At 43.5% G+C, this 21,094-nt stretch overlaps 1 protein-coding gene across 5 annotated transcripts in view; it reads right to left on the bottom strand.

Annotated features, from left to right (window-relative positions):
- Window positions 1–21,094, bottom strand: part of tmem248 (transmembrane protein 248) — a 67,572-nt gene that overhangs the window by 41,200 nt on the left and 5,278 nt on the right. For 4 of the 5 annotated variants that reach the window (XM_067257646.1, XM_067257647.1, XM_067257643.1 and 1 more), the window contains exons 2-3: window positions 13,915–14,073; window positions 13,426–13,718 (exon numbers count right to left, since the gene is read on the bottom strand). In XM_067257646.1, the coding sequence (XP_067113747.1) occupies window positions 13,426–13,718; window positions 13,915–14,073 (452 nt within the window). The remainder of the gene's footprint in view (window positions 1–13,425; window positions 13,719–13,914; window positions 14,074–21,094) is intronic. The other variant, XM_067257644.1, reaches the window with a different exon arrangement.

The following is a 21,094-nucleotide window of genomic DNA, read 5'->3' on the forward strand; positions in this document are numbered from 1 at the left end:
ATGTGTACAACGAACCTTGATATTTCCATCTTTAGCTGAAAAATACTTAGTGATTGTATTTCCAACAAAAAAATGTGCATCTCTCTCCTCCTCCATTGTTGTTTGTGTCGCTGCGCCTACTTCAATTGTCTCCAAACATCTCCACTGTAACTTAGCCCATGGGAGGCAAGACACAAGTGTAATGTTGATTTATATACAAGTTTCTTTTGAAATGTCGACCTAAGAACGAACTTGAAAAAAAAAATATATTAAAAAACGGCCCGAGCTCATTTGCAAACCATTACTTTTCGAAAAAACATGGATTTAGTTGCGGTTCGTTGCATTTGTTCATGTAATACTTTATTGGTGGCCAAGCCGCGAAACCACTTAACCTCTTCAGAATCCTGTTAAATTTGCCTGAAAACGCCTAAACAGCATACCCAAAGTAAATTGGAAGCTGTTCTTGAACCATTTGGAGTACATGCATGTAAATGATCTCTTTTGAAAGCTGACACTCTGAAGTTATGTCCCCTGTTGTCAGGACCCCTGTCAGTCCTACTAGTGTTGAGTAATAGAAGCTTGAACACAAGGAAAGTGAAAATTTCTATTTCCGTCTAGATTTTGTTTTGAAAACAGAGGCCTGAAGAGGCCTAGAGGTGGTAGGTATTAGCTGGAAGACTAAATTGGACCACAGGTTGAAACCTTACCCAATTCAAATCAAAATTCAAACATAATACCACAATATATTCATATTTGACACATGTTTTTATAAGAGTACATCCATTCATTTTCTAAAAGGGCCTTTTGGAGACTCCAAAATGACCCTTTGTAACCAAGGTCAAATACTCAGGATAAAAGGTATTATTTTTCATAATTGTTATCTCTAATGAAAGGTGGTACTTAGAACTATCATATATAATAGCTAAATCCCTAATTAGTATTACTGAAACACAAAAATTGAAGCATGAACACATTGGAGTGCTTTATCTGATTCCCAGGATTGGCGCACAAAGAAAACTGATTGCGCAATACCATATTGCGCAATCGACTTTTATTTTGACGGCTCCACAGACACATACAAATGAGGTATTGGCATTTTCAGCTAGCTTTCAGCTACAAGGCTAACGAGCTCATTTCAGAGCCAGTCGAAGCCAGTTCGAGAAATTTGTTTAGAAAGAGTGTGGGGGGGGGGGGGGCGGGGGGGGGCAGGACGCACAGACCTAATTGGCTTTAGAGGGCTGTCAACGGGGCATGGAAGCTCCTATTGGGTCAAACAAGGTGTCAATCAAAAGGGGAGGGTTCAACGGACATTTTGATCCCTCCATATCGTATTTTCTCCGTTTCTAACCGGAGGAATGTGCACTTTTATTTGAACAAGTTGTTTCTTCCGTCGGCTAACTTGCATAATGAAACAAAGGATAATGGCTATTCATGAACGTAAAACATTGTATTTGGAGAATTACTTTACATGGTTAGATACTTTGAACCCTTGGGAATGTACGCAGATCAAGTTTTGGTGTGTTGTTTGCATACCTGGACGACACAGAACCTTTGAGGGTAAGTAGAGACGTTTGGCTTTGTAAACATCACCAAAGTGGTGACTGGACAAAGACGTTGACTAAACTTGTTGTTGTGACTCGATCTTGAAATGGTTTACATATCTACAAGCACAAGAATCGTAGCTTTCCAATGATGTATAACATGTGTAGCGTCTAAAAAATATATTTGTTAGAATTTAGTGCGTCGTAACTGAGGAAGGGGGGGGCAGCATTTTTGTAACGCGGGCGGTACAGGAACGTCAACAGTGTTTCTACCTTTTCTTCTTCTTATTATTAATCATCTTCCTCTCCCATTGGAGTCTATGGCAGCCCCTAGAATCGTATGGTAAAAAGTTGTGAAATTTGGCACACTCTTTGAGGGCAGTCCGCTCTTTATTTTCACCAAGTTTCATGTCTCCCATTCGAGCACTCTAGCGCCACCAACGGGTCAAAGTTGGACTTGTGTTTACACACGTAACTTTTGAACCGTATGACCGATTTTCAAATATGAGGTACCGTTGGATTCCCTGGATCAAGACGAGTTCAACACACCCTATGACGTCAATTTCCGGTTATATAGATTTCCCGCCATTTTGAATTTTAAGGGAAAACGTTTTTTCGCTTCTCCTCCTTCAATTTTTGTCAAATCTTGCCCAGAATTGGCACACATTATCGTCACAGCAACCCTCACTAAAAAATTCTAAAGGATTTTTGATTTTCAAAACCGTTTGTCCGGTACAGCCAATCAAAATCGGCAGCAAAGACACCAAACAGGAAGTTAGGTCATATCTCAGCCAATCCTTGAGAAATCAACACCAAACTTGGTATGATGACTCAGAACCCTCATCTGAGGATGTCCAAACAATTTGGTGTCATGTGACCACTGGGCATGGCCGCAGGATGCAAAAATTTGTTTTGGCCAATAACTGTTGATTCGTTTGCCTTTATTAAGTGATTCCTTTGTCTCATGATATCTTGGGACATCCCGTGTGTGACACATGATAACTCTCGATAACAGCCGAATTAATGCAGCCGCCATTTTGAATTACTGAAAAAACTTTTTTTCTTTACTCCTCCTACAAATGTTTTCCAATCTTAACCATCTTAAATTTGGCAGAGATCATCTTCAGACCAAGCCTCACATAAGCCATCATATGTTTTTTTGGATTTTCAAAACCGTTTGCCCGGTACGGCCAATCAAAATGTGCCGTTAAGCCAGCAAACAGGAAGTTGGGTCGTATCTCAGCAAATCTTCGATGGATTCACACCAAACTTGTTGCGTGTACTCGTAACCCTCTTCTGAGGATGTCTAACATGTTTTATGGGTCATTCGACTGCTTGGCCACCTCATTGCTGCTTGCAGCTATATTTAATCTTATTTGTCTTTCTTATTTGTCACATATAATCAAATCGAGATGGCACCAACCCAAAATGCCTGAAAAGTAGCCCGATATTTGTTGGGTGTACAACAGAGGAGTTACCACATTTATCCAATAGATGCCTCCATAGTTCAAATGTAAAAATGACTGGTGGATTAATATTTTCCTTGTTTTCTGCTATCCTCACGTTTCATTGGTTCATTACAACAAATTATTTAATCATGCGTGTAATGAGATGTGACTTACTCCATTGAGTTCAAGATTGTAATGCTTTAATGAAAACAATAATATCCTGTACAGCAGGGGTGTCAAACTCATTTTAGGTAAGGGGCCACATACTGCCCACTTTGATCTCAAGTGGGCCAAACCAGAGGCCTGTTCCATAAAGCGAGTTTACCGAATAAGCCAGACTTATGTCAGTTAGTCGGACTCATTTGTAGTTCATTCGGTTCCATAAAGCTAGCTCAAAGTAGTTCGAACTCGGTTACTATGGCAACTTAGGCTGCGAAACAGGGCCGGATCCAGGGGGGGGCTGGGGCCCCCCCAGATTTCTGCCGCGCCCCCCCCCCCAAGCTCCTTCTGACTTCAGCCAAAATGGTTACATGTTGAAGCTATGACAAAGTCTGTTAGTCCTTTCAGTAATATGCTTTTTTTTCAACCAATCTTTTTAAAAGATTCCCCAGTGATTGTCTGTTTGATATTGGGCAACGTAAGTTAGAGCTCCGCATCCACGTTTACCGATAAAAGTGAAACCAACCTCGAATCTCTTGCCACTCACTCACTTGTTCTCGAAGTTATTGTATATCGGTCTTTTGTGGAGGGCTTTTGACGAATAGTAAAGTGTAGCATTGGTGTTTAATGTTAGACCCTGGAATTTCATACTTCTGTTTCAGTTGTAATCTTTATTTGTTTTCATAGAAGATACACGGGTTAAAGACGTTAACAGCAGTCTTTTAGCTTCGTTAGCCATCGATTGCTCTTTGCGTGCGTGTTTGTACTTACAAAGAAAAACCTTTTATCATGCATCTATTTCTGATCCCCAAACCGTCTACTACTGCCCCTGCGACAAGGGATATTAAACTCATACTCCAGAGCAGGCAGAGCGTGCTGGGCCTAGTGGAAGCACTTTCCTGTCTCTCGGTACCAACATTACCGCTGCTGCCTGTGGGTGAAGGCGAGCATGGTTTGAATGACAACAATCCAATGCAGCCTGTTCTGCAAACGTACCCCATGCGCATTTTCAGCGAAGGTCCTAGGGCATCGCTCTCAAACTTGGTTAGAGTACTCAGCCAAGCTACATGCATGTTTCTGCTTCCCCTGTCGACAATTTGGAGCCAGAAATGATATATACATCACCTTCACTAGAAAAGGTTTTTACCAATTGGAAAACGGCGGCGGTTTATTTTATATAGCAGGGAGTCAGTTGGCTGAGCGGTGAGGGAGTCGGGCTAGTAATCCGAAGGTTGCCAGTTCGATTCCCGGTCATGCCAACTGACGTTGTGTCCTTGGGCAAGGCACTTCACCCTACTTGCCTCGGGGGGAATGTCCCTATACTTACTGTAAGTCGCTCTGGATAAGAGTGTCTGCTAAATGACTAAATGTAAATGTAAATATAGAGCTCAAAAAACTATTTTGCGCTTGAATGCCCAAACATTTCACGCGCCCCTGTGGAGGATCCTATCCAGCATCGCATCAAACTCAGGATATGTCATGGGTTTGGGTTAAGCCCCGAATGTGTATAACGTCTGGCTCCGTGCCTGATTAACACTCGGATCGTTAAGCAGACTCAAAAATGATAACATAATGGTTATATAAAAAATTATACGACCCCCTTCCGTAATCATGATGCCCCCCCTGAAATGTTCACTGCCCCCCCAGTCAAAGCAGGCTGCATCCGGCCCTGCTGCGAAACTAGTCTGGTCCGGGGCAGGCTAACTGTCAGGCTTAGCGTGACTTGGTGCTTAACCAGACCTTCCTGTAACACTGACCCAAAGGGAAAACGATGATTTACCACGGATATTCTCATTTTCTTATTCTCATCAGTTCAATATGTTCAACATTGATAGAAAATCAACTTAAATAGCCTACATAGGCTAACAACATTACACATACATTTAGCCTAATGCATTAAACGATGATGAACAATGATTTGATACACACCATGTTAAACGTAGCCTATGGCTAGCCTACAGTAGATTGTGATTTCAAATGTTTAGGCTTCAACAAGGCCAAGGGACCACACTGACTCAAATGACTTATTGCTTAAAACACACTGCTTTTGCACTGCACCACAACATGGTATCTTGTACATTTGTATTTTTTGTAATATTTGTATTTTTGTATTTTTATATTGTAATTTACGGCAACTTATATTTATCCCACTTAGTACTGCTAGTTTATGTACCCTTAGTATAGTTAGTCCACATATTTAAATTTTAGGTATATGTTTATTGTATGCACCTTCCTGCCAAAGCAAATTCCTTGTCTGTGCAAACTTTCATGGCGAATAAATCCCTTTCTGATTCTGATTCTGATTCTGATTCTGATCAGGCATAGGCCTATCTCAATCTAAATTATCCGAGTATAATTATCATAGCTATATGAAGCTTGCGCAAGTTCAGTCAGGCAAGACCGATCTCTGCACTCGGGCTTAATCGTAGTGTACACTTCTCACTCCCCCCGCTAAGAACGCCCTACCTTCCCCCCGTTCCCTGGTCGGGCGGTCACTAGGCTTCAGGTCGATTAGCGCTCCCGCTATCAATTAATGGTGTCACATGATCCGTGCCTTTAAATATGATTCTCTCCCTGTGTAGTTTGTCCATGCTATCAAGTGCGCGATTGCTATTGATGTGTCGTGTGGCTGGACCTTCCCTTGTCTTGTTTTTTGGAGGCTATGTCGGATTTCGAGCTGGAGTTGTTCGAGGAGGTCGTCCCGGTTCCGGGTTCCGCCTCCCCTGCTGCTCGACGCAGTTCCCGGCTCGCGGCTCGTCGGGGCTCCGACGGGTCTGCGTTAGAGGCGGGTCTGCGCGCCGTGGGTGTCCTCCCAGCGCCCGGGTTGGGGCTTTCCCAGCTCCGCGCCCTGGCCGTCGGGGTGGACTGCGTGTCTCCTTGCCGAGTCCCGTCGCCCGAGGCTCCCCGTCTCCTCCGCTGCTCAAGGGAGAAACCTGTTCTACCAGTACCACAAAGAGTTTTCAAGCAAGGCTGCTCTCTACGTTTCCCGCTCGAACGTGTTGCTGGACTGGTCCGTGCTGGATACCGAGCTGTTGGTAATGCTGGTCGGGGGCTCCCAGGCCGTGTCTTGCGGCACGTGCGGCGGCTTGGGGCATGCTGCTCCTCTCTGTCCACTGGTTCCGTTTCTCCCGGGGGATCCCGGGGCCCAGCATCGCGCTCGCGGGCTTGGTGCTGCCATCGGAAAGGCGAACGTGGACGTTCGTGGCCGCAAGGTGCACGTTGCTTCCAGGAGGGTCATCTGCAATAATTTCAATGAGAGTGTGTGCTCCTACGGCAATTGTAATTTCCTTCATGTTTGCAGCGGCTGTCAGGAAGCCCATCCGTGGTCTGTGTGTCCACGTCGGGGCCGCCCTCAGCGAGGGCGTCGTGGTGGTCCGAACTAACGGCGGAGCACCCATCCACTCCAATAAATGTGTCTGCACTGGCTTTCGAACTCTCGTCCCATCCCGATTCCGTGTTCGTTGATCATCTACTCACGGGGCTGACTCAAGGATTCAGGGTGGGGGTTTCATGTCCATTGTCGTCTTCACTTGTTTTGAGCAATCTCCAGTCAGCGGTGCGGGAGCCAGCTGTCGTTTCCCAGCTGCTGGCCAGAGAGTGCGGTAAACCCTACGTGATAGGCCTGTTCGACTCGTCCCCTTTTCCACTGTTTCGCTGTAGTCCCCTCGGCGTCGCTACGCGGAAGTATTCCGGTAAGAAACGTCTTATCCTGGACCTGTCTGCTCCGCGCTCCGGTCCGATTCCCGGCATTAACGGGCTTATTCCCCTCGAGCCTTTTTCGCTTCACTATGCCACCGTGGACCACGCCATTAAGCTCATAAAGCTGGCGGGGTCCGGTGCCTGGCTTTCCAAAGCAGACATCACTGACGCGTTCAAGATCGTCCCCGTTCACCCGTCCCAGTCGCACTTGCTCGGGATGAAATGGGATAACCGGTTCTATTTCGCCGTGCGTCTCCCGTTCGGGAGCAGGAGCAGCCCCTCCATTTTCAACCGGGTTTCCGAGGCCCTTTGTTGGATCCTGTTAAACCGGGTCCGGGTCCCCGCGTTGCTCCACCTCTTAGACGATTTTCTCTTGGTAGATCCTCCGTCCGATGCGTCCGGCGCTTCCCTGCTGCTGTTAAAAAATCTGTTCCGCGGACTGGGCATTCCCCTTTCTGAAGAGAAAACTCTCGGGCCGGCCACTCGCCTGGAGTTTCTGGGCATCACGCTGGACACGGTAGAGATGAAAGCTTCCCTGCCGGTTGAGAAGCTCGAGCGAGCCTGCAGCATGGCCCGGTCGCTCGTGGCGTCTTCAGTCATGTCCAAGCGGCAGCTGCTGTCTCTCCTTGGGCACTTCAATTTCGCCATGCGCGTGATTCCCCAGGGCCGCTCGTTCATCTCCCGGTTGCTCATTCTGGCGTCTTCCGTGTCTGGTCTGCTCGATCCAGTGTGCTTGGACGAAGGTTGCCGGTCCGACTTATCGTTCTGGTTGCAATTGCTCGAGGGTTGGAACGGCGTGTCGTTCTTTTACGACGACGTTGTTCGGTCTTCGGACTCTCTGCGGTTTTTCACCGACGCCGCGCCGTCCGTTGGTTTTGGGTGGTTCTATCAGGAGCAGTGGTTCGCCAGCCCGTGGCCCCATGACTTCGCTGCGCCGGTGCCTCTTCCGCCCTGTATGAAATCTACCCTGTAGTGGTCGCTTGTTACCTGTGGGGCCCAGTCGTGGCGTCGTAAGCGCATAGCTGTGTTGTGCGACAATCAGGCCGTGGTGAGCATCATAAATGAGGGGCGCTCTAACTGCCCACACATAATGTCATTCATGAGACGCATCACTTGGCTCTCCGTTACTCATAATTTCATCCTCACAGCACGTCACGTGCCGGGCCACGATAATGTTATAGCTGATTCCCTGTCCCGTTTCAATTTTCAGGTGTTCAGGGATCTGTGCCCGTACGCCAGCCAGTGGCCCTTGGCCGCCCCCCCCTCGCATCACTGGTCCTAGATTAGAAGAGCACTCCTTGCAGGCATATTTAGAGGTAGCCAAGGGTTATATGAGGAAGGGGTTGGCTGCTTCTACCCTTAGATCGTACGATTTCGCCTGGAGAACGTACGCTATGTTCTGTCTGTCTTTGTCTGTCCCGCTGGTACCCGTGTGTGTTAACGTGGTGTGTGCTTTTGTGTGTCACTGCACTGATGTTCGCCACTTCCAGCCACGCTATATTAAAGGTCTGGTTGCGGGTATTCAATTCAATGCCAGATGCCATGATCCTTCGTTCCCAAGCCTTTTCACTAATCCAGCAGTCAAACTCCTGTTCAAAGGCATAGGCAAAGCTTTCCCCGCTAAGGTGGACGATAGACTCCCATTCACTCTGTCTATTCTGCACACCATGCTCTCAATGCTCAGACGCGGTTGCTTTTCCCCCTACATCGATTCCCTCTTGGATTGCACGTTTTTAATGGCTTTCTATGGATTCTTACGGTGCGGGGAATTCACAACTCGGGCAAACGTGTTCAATCCTGCCACTGATGTGTGTTTTTCTGACTTAAAGTTTCACCCTGATTTCTTCATTCTGCTTCTCAAACATTCCAAAACCGGAGGCTCTTGCTCAATCATCATTGCTAACACGGGTGGTCCTTTCTGTCCTTAAAGACCTTAAAACCCTATTTTAAGGTCTTTCTACAATACACTAGAAACATAAAGACGAAAAACTCATCAGCCCACTTTTTATCTGCCTGGGCTCTCCTCTGCTGATTCTCTTGCTTTGTGACGCGTCACAAAGCAAGCAGCGAGCACTGCTGCCTGTGGCAATAAGCGCTTCTGCCTCCGGAGCAGACATTGCATTTACGCTGTTTTTGAAGCAATTACTGGATCTGAAAATTACTAAAAGTTTCTACTCATAAACTTGGATATTCTTAATAGACATTTGGATTCGGAATAGCAGTTACTTTTATAGAAATGTCTTTCTGTAATTTTCAAACTTAGCAAAGACATCCAACGGGCCAAGCTGGACTACCTGTACAGCAGGGGTTTGACACCCCTGCTGTACAGCAAACTACCAGTCTGTGAACATACATTATATATGACAGCGCCCTCTTGTGTCTTGGGGATCTTATATAATTACAATGTGGTTCCCTATCACCACCGAACAGAGACAGGGAGTAACAATAACTTTATGAATGCGAGGATACACTTTACTAAAGGAAGTGTGTGTAGGTTATGAACTACTACTGCTTGCTCTGCCCACAAACTTTCCCCATCCATGCTGTTTTCCTCTCCCAGCACAGGTCACGCCAAGGCAGAAATGTGGCGACCGCATAAGGTTTAGAAGTAGCCCAAAAACATGCCACCAGCAATCAATACATTATACCGCAACACTAGTTGTCAAAAATGCTTGACATCCACGGATATTGAAACCCTTCTTGAGTTGATCTCTTTCTAGCATCTCAGTTAATTCACAATTGCCAAAACTCATGTGGGCAATTGTGCTTGGGCAGAGCTCATGCACAACCATTAGCGAGTGTAACTTGAGAATGTGCAGCAGACTCTCTGGTCCCATTAATCTACACAACATGCACAATCAGGGTGACCAACAGAATAATCTTAACTAACAAACAATAAGATTACACACATTTAACTGAACGAGCACAACAACTACCACTGCCTAAACTGACATGCAGAGCAATGCGCTTCAACAACCATTAGCACATTTACTCTCTATGTTTTGACTATACTCTTAATGCAAGACTATGTTTAAGTTATTGTCTGAAATTCTCTGTCACCAACTGTCTATGGAGGAACCCTCCCTCACCAAATTGCTTTGGTCATGCTTTCTTAAAAGTCTTAGTTTAATTGTGCCAAAGAAGACGATAAGATGACCAAGCTGTGTTTGGTTGATTCAACTTTATAGTTCTGAAGAAGAAGACCTTCTGTTTCTTTAACAGTAGAATTAGCTGTGGCCAAATTAGCCACAGAACGGCTACCAGTCTAGAATGGCTACTAGGCCAAGGAGTGAAGGTGGGTGCTTGGTCAGCCCACCCTTTACAAAAACCCTCAAATGTGTGTGCGTCTCCCCAAGCTTGCGAGTGTCAAGGGCTCTGGCTCCTTGTGTGTGTGAGAATTTGGAGCATGCGTGGTGAGGAGCAGAGGGAGAGAGGATTTGGGGGGAAAAGCCCTAGCAATTAGCCAAGCATGCATACTTTAAATATTGACAATAAATCTACTTTTCATCTTACATTCAACTTTTTATCAGATTTGTGTATTAAACATTCTCAAGAGTCTTCATATGAACTTGTGATTGAATCAGAGTATCACTTTTTGACCGGCGGATGTGTAAAGCATTAATTTAGCGTTAACGATAAATTAATGCTTTACATTTGGTAATTTGGAAATATATTCCTTATTGCTTCCCAAACTATAGAAAGACATGTATCCTACACGCGTAGGGTTCAGAATCGAGTCGATCGGATTTACGGTTCATTTGTAGACAAATCTTTATTGTACAGAAAAATCCAATATGGCGGCCGTTATAGGTTCTCGAGGCTTTTTTGTTCCTCATGAGCTGTAAGCATATATACTACATTTTTGAATTTTGGGACTTATGGCCTGCAAATGGCATCACTTTGAAAATGGACATATTGGGGCGTGGCCTGTAGCGCCACCTATTGTCTCATGTGGTCCATGTTTGGTATGGTAGTTACTAATGGTCTGCAGTTTAAACATGCCAAATTTCACAACTTTACTGGTCTATGGGGTGCCATTGTAGCCTGGCTCTGCCCTCCTACGTACTTCCGCTCAATTTTGATTTTGCTTCTGTACTAGGTCTGGCCATGAGGTATGCAAGTCATATGTCTCCGGTTAATTTTCTACCGGCCAATCAGCGAACAGAGGGAGTGGCTGAGAACGATGACGTTGATGTCGTGCGCTAGTTTGTGTTGTAGTTCCGTAATGGCGGCGGAGAAAGATGCGAGCGAAGCCATTTCGGTCCGTTGTAGCAACGCTGCCGAATATCCATAAGCTAAAGCCGGAGCCGGAGTTTGTTGGTGGCCATGATGTTGTGGCCCTCCTCCCCACGGGGTTCGGGAACAGTTTGATTTTCCAGCTACGGCAGCTAGCTCTGTTACAGTAGTGGTGAAGGAATTGGCTAAGGCGAATGCTAGCGATTGGTTATGGCAGATCAGAGTGGCTCTGGGCAGATCCAATAGTTTTAAACTTCAACAGAGTACCCGCCTACAAGGAAGTCAACGCTTGTCAATGGAGCGAGGCCAGACTCTGTACAAATGAAATGTACGAGAGTCTGGTTAGGACCAGGCTACTGCCATTGACTCCCAGAGAAAAACATAATACCATCAATAATAGTTAATAATAATACTAACAATAACAATAGAATCCTAATAATATCAGCGTACATCGTATTGTACATTACACAATTGTGTTTCTTATCACAACGTTAAATGAGCAAATAGTTATCACCCTGGCTTGTTCTGAGGCATTTCTGCAGCTGTCTTGCAGTTTTAGGTAGCTAGCTATCTCCCAGACGTTGACAAGTGCATGGGTTTGCAGGGTTTCCCGCAGAAAATGTGTTAGTTAAGGTGGCAGGGTGGGGTTTGCCGTCAGACCGGGGGGGTGGGCTAGTTTGTGCGATAGACTAATGTGGGAAGGGGGGACATTCTGCAGAGAAGGGAGACTAGCATTTTGGAATGGAAGGGACAAAAAACAGGACCGAGTAACTTGGCAGATATTACTATTATAAAATTACAAAAAAAAAGAATTACGACGTAGTTAAGGCGGCAGGCGTGTGTTGCTTAGGTGGCCACCTTAACTGAAAAGTGCTGCGGGAAACCCTGGTTTGTGACGTTGTGACATCAGTGATGTTTGTGACTGTGGCTAGCTAGTTAGTCACCGTTAGCTTAACTTTTAGCCACAAAAACTTAAACTAAAGGGTACAATTTCTGGGGACTGGTTAGCTTCTGCGATTCCAACACAACTGAAATGTAGTAGTTAGCTAGCTATACAATTTACCGGGGCTAGGTCTGAATCTAGGAAGTGCTAAATAACTATTTAGCTGGTCGGCTCCATGACGCCGGGTAAGTAGGGCTCATGACTGCTCACCAAAAGAACGAAGGGGAACCCACTTGTCTAGCAGAGCTTGTAGTGAGACATCAAAAGTATGGTTTGGAGTCTGTTAGCACGAACAGTTTAACTTATTTTTTTAAATAAAAGTTTATAGCCTGTTCTCCTATTCTAAAATGGCCACGGGGCAGTTACACGACAGTAAACAAAAGCTGCAAGACACCCAATGCAACAGCCACGAGACACTTGCATGCCACTATCAACAGAACAGTAACTGTCATGTACCAGTGGAGGCTCTGTCACGTACCACTAGCTAGTACTGTCATGTACCAGCGGAGGCACTGGCATGTACCACTAGCTACTGTCACGTACCAGTGGAGGCACTGGCACGCCACTAGCCACTGTCACGTGCCAGTGGAGGCACTGGCATGTACCACTAGCTACTGTCACGTACCACTCGCTCCACTGGCACGTACCACTCGCTCCACTGGCATGTACCACTAGCTACAGTACAGTACAGTTTCGGTTCTGCCTCTCACCCAATTATTAGATATGTGAGATAACAATAGGTGATCTTGCTGAGAGCAAGCACACCTAATAACAATAGTATATAATAAGTTATATTATATATAATATATTGTTAATATTAATTAACAATAATAATGCAGGATAGAACAAAATGCAGTTGCTAGGGGAGTACAGTTCATGGCCCGAGTTGGGGGCTATGTTTGTCTGTCTTTTTATGTGTTCGATTCCCAACCCCTAATAAAAAATCTGCACAAAAGCAATGGCTTCAGCCCCTAAAAGGGCATGAACCCCTAAAAAGACAGACATCAATACCCCCCAACTCAAGCCATGAACAACAGCATTTAGTTCTATCCTGCAATTTACAACCTACAGAGTACACACAATAGATCCCACAGAAAATCCTGTATAAGTGGTCACTTGGCTATACAGTACTAGCACTGTCAGCTCCCTGGGCTACAACTAATCAAGGAAGATAAATCAAAACCAATAGATCCATGAACAACATTGCAACATCAAAAGGAAATGACTTACCTGAACACACAAATGGTTACCTTGCATTTAGTAGGTTTTACAGAGTTAGCAGAGCAGGTAGCAATAAGTGACTTTAGATAATTTAAAATAGATAAGGATATATTCTTTCATGCAGGTGTAGATAAATGTATACCACTCATACAACCAAAGTCTATGTTTGCCCATTTAGTAGGCAAACACAACACCAAACCTACTTGTCAAGCCAACTTGCTGGCCCAGCACAGTGGCATATAAGTGGGTGATATTGCGGGAGTAGCCCCCAAAAGGCCGCAGAGGGTCCAGGGTGAGGGTAATGGGCACTGAGATGTTGATGGTTCCCGAGTCGTCCAACAGTGGCGGGGCGTGAGTGCTAGAGCGTGCCTGCCCACTGGTCACCACTGTGCTTTCTGACGTAGTGGACTCATTCAGACCATGCTTGAGCGTCTCGTTCTCCGACACGCACAAATCCAGCTCATTGAAGCGTAGAAGGAAGGTGTTCCAGTCCTGGAAGTGGAAAAGTGCGTCATGCCAAGTATCTCAGGATATAATGATCAAAATACATCAAGAAGACACACACGCTCAATGATGCTGTCCATCTATAGTTCTGGTTATACATATCACATTGTGAAAAAACTCATATTTGTGCTGAGTTTACTATTTTGCACTGAGGCAAGGTCGGTAGTGCATCCTTTCTCCCTACCTCAGTCATCTCAGGGGATTTGATCTCCTTAATTTTGAAGAAGTAGCCGATAGTTAGGAAGGCGATGGCCACAGCACTCACACTGACCATAAAGATGACCAGCGGTGGGCGGTTATTTATGTAGTTCCTCAGATTCTCCAGGGGATTTAACAAGTACACCTGCGCGCACACACACACCATTGATGTAAGAATCTCTCACATGACCTGCTCTATCTCATGTACAAATCTCAACCAGACGTTTGTCCCTACATATTAACAGGGACAATGATTAGAATTACTCAGAGGTAGGGCTAGACAATATGATGATATTGTTTGACAATAGAAAAACTTTCCTATTATGCTATATTGTTTAGGCTATATAGTCAAATCCCACTCGTTACGAAGTGCAGTGGAAGGAAGTGATTGACGGCTAATATTAACCATCTAATCTAAAATCTGCATTAAAGTTAAGAATCTAAAGATGACGTATAATTAGGTATGTAACATTGGATAGAACGGTGGACTTGGAAAGACGTCAGGTCGGCAAACATCTCCCTCTCTGTAGCTAGCTAGCTAGCCACAACGTAACAGAACTCACTGTGCCCTTAGAAGGTGCAGTGTCCATTTGAACCTGTCCAGTGAATTATGTAAAAGTAGTCTGCTACACTCCCAAATATATTTTGAGGTCACACAGATTACATTTTGGGAGCATATGCGACCAAAATGGTTGCAATTTTTAGCCTTCAAAAAGCAAAAAATCTAATATGAGTGAGTACTTTTTATTTGTTGAGTATATAATTAAAACAATTATAAGAAAATGGCATTTCCATGTGGTAATTTTATATAAACTATTCATTGAATTAACAGAAAACATGCCATATTGTGGTATCAGTATATGAGATTTTTGTCAAATTGCACAGCCCTACTCAGAGGCATTTTGCTAAGGCTAACTGGAGAAGATAGTGAGCTCTAGACTATGGAGGACCAAACCTGCCATTTTTACAAATGAATAAATAAATGTCCACATCCATGCATTTAGACAGAAATAAATGAATGACTGTATTAATTAATGCACAATTGTCAATCAATAGTTACTTATAATTTACATGTATTTATTTATTTGTGTATTCATTTATTTATTCATTCATTTATTTATTTATTAATTCCTGTATTTCTTTATCTAAATGTTAATGAGTTGTTTCAATCAAGAATAGGTAGGCGGTATTTGACACACCATTGGCTAATCATTTTCAACGCGTTGTATTCGATTATGTTAGCCTTACATCAGGGCTCAACATTAAAAAAAAATGCCACTGGCCCCACCGGGCCAGTAGGTTTGAAACTTACTGGCCCCAAGACAATTTTTCCTGGCCCCCCCTCCAAAAGTTGTAATTTATCATTGTTACAACAAAACCAAAGACTTATAAGTTATGTTATTCTGCTAACATGTTTAACCATTTATTAAACACATCCTGGATATAAAAAGAACAAAAAAGAAAATCACATTTCTAGTGATAAAAAATAAAAAGGTAATAGTCAGCAAAACAATTGACTTTTAATCTCAAACATGACGTGCTCTCTTCCTTGCTGACAGTCATCTATGCACAACTCTGTCTGGTTGAAACTGAAACCTTTGGTCCCTCAAAGCTAATATATAAAAGCTTCCATAGCATTTCATCAGTATGATACTAAGAACCCAAGTCGACACCATTCTTCTGCTGCAGTTCAATATCCCGGGGGAACGAGGCGAACGGCTGGCCCGTCTTAATTACGTGATATGCCGTTGTTATAAGTCGTGCAATAACACGATGGGCATCTGCATTGAAATTCCTGACCAGCATGGTCAACGGCCTGGAAGATGGATTGTCAACCATCCGCTTAGCTGTCCCGCAAACCAGGTGCTGTCTGCTAGCATGGCTGGTCAGGGATTGTTTTCGAAAATTCTCGGTGCCTGTGTAAGAAGATCCACTTTTGTCTGCTTTACACGGGAACATACGACAGACGACACAGCGCATCTTAGTTCCATAAAAAAGTAGCTTCCGTTTGAGCTCGTAGCTCTACTTTGCTGCCATCTTCACTTTATTGTCTCGCGCCAGTTTGTAAAAAATGTATAGAGATTAGAGAATTACAATTTGACAACCACTAGTCACTCACTACTCAACTCTTGATTTGCCAACTGTGCGCCCCACGAGCTGCAAAGTTATTTATGCATTTAGCAGATAAACATATGAAGGATGTTAACTTTTATAATGCAATTTTTTTTTCAATCAATAATTTGCAGTGGCCCGATCAGGCCAGTGAGTTGCTAGTTTAACTGTACCAAAGTTACTTTTTACTGGCCCCAGGCCATCGTTATTGTCGAGCCTTGCATGAACACAGGGTGTAATGTATTGTGCTATAACATGTATAGTACATACTGATGTAATTAGTATGTGGATACAATAAAGTATGTATGTGGTACATAATAAGATGGCTCAATAAAATAAGTCAAGTTCTGTGACCATCCTTGTCGTCTGGCCCATAGAAACAACAAGAAGACAGGGGACAGTTTCATGGTTTGCAGCAGTACTGAGTCAACAAATATTGTTCAGATGTATGAGGATGTAGTTGATCGGTTTGCCTCGAAGAACGACAACTCAACAATGACTGACTAGTTTTCGTTTTTAAAGGCTTCTCACAGAACAATGACAACAGCAACAAAAATAGAGACTCCTGGGGCCCGTTCTCCGTACGTCGCTTATTACATCCGAGATCAAATGCCACATCCAAGATGACATCATCTTGCTTATCATGATCTGGCTAATTCGGTTCTTCGAACACACTTGTTGTTGTTTATGATTAGTATAGCTGGATTGAGTTATACGTTGGTCTAAAAGGGGGTATGTATCGATAGTAGAAACCTTGATCAGCAACGCTGCTATTGGCTGCTCACATAAGTCTATGGCTGCTCACCGTGGCCAAAATGAGCGCCCAGTTTTTTCCGCAACAGAGCCAACAGAGCAACAGCTTGCTCGAAGGTTACTCCGAATTTGAACATTTTATCAGAACGCCAGGGAACACCTCAAAGTCTGAAAATCCAAGAAAGAGGGCTGACAAAAAGTAGCAGACCAAATTAAATGTAGAGGAGTGACCACACGTTTTATCGCTTATTACAGTAAGCTAGGCCTATGTTTTTTTTATTTTCACACTTTCATATATCATCTTTAATGTCATATGATGTGGTTTCAACAAATTTATTATGTAAATGACACCCTCACAAAAAAACGATAGGCTATCCTCTCAAAAAGTATAGGCTAGCATATCGCGCTGTGCTTAAGGAGCCTATCTATCACGCAATGAGCAATTAATTCGGTTTCATGTTAAATTCTGCTAATTATTCTTGCACCTTCTGCAACAGGTTCCTGTAGTAAAAACGGACAAGACATGTTTGTGACAGACTTCCTGTATCACCTCTGCTTGTAAAGCCTCAATCTAATCGTGTTTACATAAAATAAACCTGCTCCCGAGCAGGTTTAAGTTTACGGACATGTTGCTATGACAGCAAGTCCAGGATGAGCTTCGAAGAACCGAACAATCCAAGATAATGACAAATCGTCAACAAACAAATCCAGCTAACTGAGTAAGCGACGGACGGAGAACGGGCCCCTGGAGGGTTAGATGCTTTTCAAGCAGGACCAGTCTTGGTATTGTCATCAGAACTAGACACTGACTGGAAACCACAAGTATGGTACTATAACTAGAGCTTGCTTGTGGGAGCAGAGATCGCTGTGTCCTTTATTAATTTAACCTAATCAACACAATTAAGTAGTCTTGTTTTGTCCTTGACTAATGCATGGACACTGGATACCTTACACCTTAGACATGTGTACTGTAGCTACCATCACTGCAGTTACAAATTCAAACGTATATTTCCATAGTTGTTTAGGAAGCTACCCATGAAAAACTAGAGATAGCTTATTAACAATGGCAGTATCCTACAAGTTCTGAAATAACAATAGTGGCGGGGGGGGGGGGGGGGAGGGTGGCGGTATGAGGAGAAGCCACCTCACGGAAATGAGTCAGCAGGTTGGGATGTCTGAAACACAGAGGAAAATAGCTGGAGCTAGCAACTTCAAAATTGGTTAAATAGACGTAATGAGTGGAACTGCACATTTACATTTACATTACATTTAGTCATTTAGCAGACGCTCTTATCCAGAGCGACTTACAGTAAGTACAGGGACATTCCCCCCGAAGCAAGTAGGGTGAAGTGCCTTGCCCAAGGACACAACGTCATTTGGCACGGCTGGGAATCGAACTGGCAACCTTCAGATTACTAGCCCGACTCCCTCACCGCTCAGCCATCTGACTCCCTTTTGCACATAACGTTAAGGAACATGTTTGAGGTATAACTTGTCCAGTAGGGCAAGTACATTTCTCTTCCACTTGCCCTACAAAATAATCCACTTGTCCCGGATGAGATCCACAAGTGGATGAGATGTGTCGAGCCCTGAGATGTGTTTATACTCATTGGAAGAACATGAAGGGAAAGGAAACGAGCCTACAGAAGATTTACAGAAGATCTATGACTCCAACTATGATTATGCTATCCATTATAACAATAGTAGGAGAATTAGCCTTTAGTCTTTTGGTATAGAATGAAATACCAGTCCGGGGTTCCTCTTTTGGCTGCAATTAACGACATATTGCAGGCATGACTGAGACCCGTTTACACCAAAGAAAATTTTAATGCGATTTGGCCTTTCATTTACACGAAAACAGAGGTTTTATCATGGAAAACGATCATTTCTAAAAACTCCGGCCAGAGTGGAGATTTCTGCAAACTGTTTTTGTGTTTGCGTGTGCACTAGTAGGTGATGGGCCGAAGCTCAAAATCGTGCATTTGAACAATCCCTGGCAATGGAGGAGCTGGATTTTTCTGTATCGCTTTAAAACTTTTCTACAACCCTTAAAAAATGTGTTGGTATGTCCAGTTCTTTATTGACACAGGCATGTTTTAACTATGGTCCGCATCCAATAAGAGCTCATATACATGACACCTTCATAAAATCCACCAATCGTATACCCCGATATTCAAGGCGAGTAAAGTAGGAAGTAAACATTCACATCTGCATTTTGGTGAGCCGGTATATTGTCAGTGGGTGAATGGGCTTTAAATGTATTGAAAAAAGTCTAACAAATAGCTTCTCTAAAGAAACATTGCAACATTCCACTTCAACTAGCATATTTGTTATATAATTGCGCTGCTATTAGTCATCAGAGAAAGTAACAGTTAAGTGATAATGAAATGTGCAGAACATTGTTCAAATAGGGGGTCAGATGGCTGAGCGGTTAGGGAGTCAGGCTATTAATCAGAAGGTTGTTGGTTCGAATCCCGGCTGTGCAAAACGACGTTGTGTCCTTGGGCAAGGCACTTCGCCCTACTTGCCTCGGGGGAAATGTCCCTGTACTTACTGTAAGTCGCTCTGGATAAGAGCGTCTGCTAAATGACTAAATGTAAATGTAAACTAGAGAGGGTACAATTTCTGGGGAAATTGTAGGGTGTGCTTGCTTGCGTCGGTTGCACAGGGGTCCGTTTTTGAATGACATTTTTACAACTGATTTATGTATATTTTATATGAAAATGCATACTTATTATTTATAAAGATTAAATAGATTTAAAGGCATTTTTTTTTGCTGCTCATTTACAACTGAAAATACGAGTGAAGTGTAGAATGAAATAGATGTCTTCTCATTTCCCCTGCAAGAGGCAGCCTCATCGTTGAATCAAAACGAATAAATTTGGCAGACCGGTGTAAAAATGGACCTAATCTCTATGACTTAAACGTCATTTTAAGTTTTTCCCTTCTCGTGATATTTTCAGGCATGTAGCCTACTCATTGCATTCATTCATTAATAAAGAACCCCCTTTGAAGATTATTCTACGACGTTACCCGGCAGTAGAAGATGGAATCGCGATTCAGACAGTCCCATCTGCTAACTGAAAATATGCCCCCCAAAACGTAAATAAGCTTGACATTTATTTAGTGGAAAATCGATCATTCATAAAAAGCTCACTGGCAGCGATCATTGTCAGTAACAACGCAAAATGCGATATAGCCCTGTGTGGAGAAGCTGCCCCGGTAAATTGTACTACTACGGTACAGTACTAGTAGACTACTGCTGTGTTCGTCTTGGTAGCGATTGCGTTGGTTGAATTGGATTTAACGTTCCGTTGTACGGTTTAGGCTGAAATTAATTATTTTCATGAACAGATTGGCAACGTTTAGGCTGTGGCAATGACGTTCAGGTTAGTAGTTAGATAGACTTTTGATTAAGTAAGGGGAGTTCCGAACATGTTCTGTCGCCGTTTGACTTCCTACAGCTGTGTAGATGTTTTTGTAGTGTCTCGCGTAGGCTACAGCATTGCAGTGAGCAACACTGGTTTGAAACCACGGGTAATGATAATTTCACCCACAAATTGTTTACTTGTAATGTAATGTCATAATAAATCCTACAACAAAAATGTATTTGTGAGGAATGTTTATTTTAAAGATTGAAAACAGATGCATCATAGACCACTGTAGTATGTGTTGCCCGGGCAACAGAGGCTAATGTCATGATGCTAATGCTTCAGTGAAATAGTAGACTACCGTTTCCAAAAGTAGATGTTCAGCTAATATTGTACATTACATTTCACAATTGTGTTTCACATCACAAAGTAAAATGAGTAAATAGTTATCACCCTGGCCTCTTTGCTTGTGGCGTTCCTGCAGCTGCCTTGCAGTAAAGCTATAGTTAGCCTAGCTATCCCCCAAGTTAACAGATGTGAAACGCATGTTCTGCTACAGGTAGTCACGCGTGTTTTCGTGACGTTAGTGACGTACTGACGTTAGTAACGTCAGTGACTGTGGCTAGCAAATTAGCCACCGTTAGCATCACTTTTCACCACAAAAACGCAATTTCTACTTAAACCATGCAACGGACGTAAATAAAAATACAACCAACGCAATCGTTACCAAGACGAACCTTTTGACACCACCGTTGTGTATGTAGTCCAAATATTGACTGATCCTTAGGGGGGCGAAAATAAATAATAATAAATAAATAAATAAATAAATAAATATATATGTGAGAGAACAAAGGTTGTGCTCTCGCTGAAGGCTTGAGCACACCCAATAAATGTACAGTATTGTTTTAAGTGTGTGTCTCCTAAACATAT

This window comes from Osmerus mordax, chromosome 19 (assembly GCF_038355195.1).
Source record: "Osmerus mordax isolate fOsmMor3 chromosome 19, fOsmMor3.pri, whole genome shotgun sequence".
In the NCBI taxonomy this organism is placed as follows: Eukaryota; Metazoa; Chordata; class Actinopteri; order Osmeriformes; family Osmeridae; genus Osmerus; species Osmerus mordax.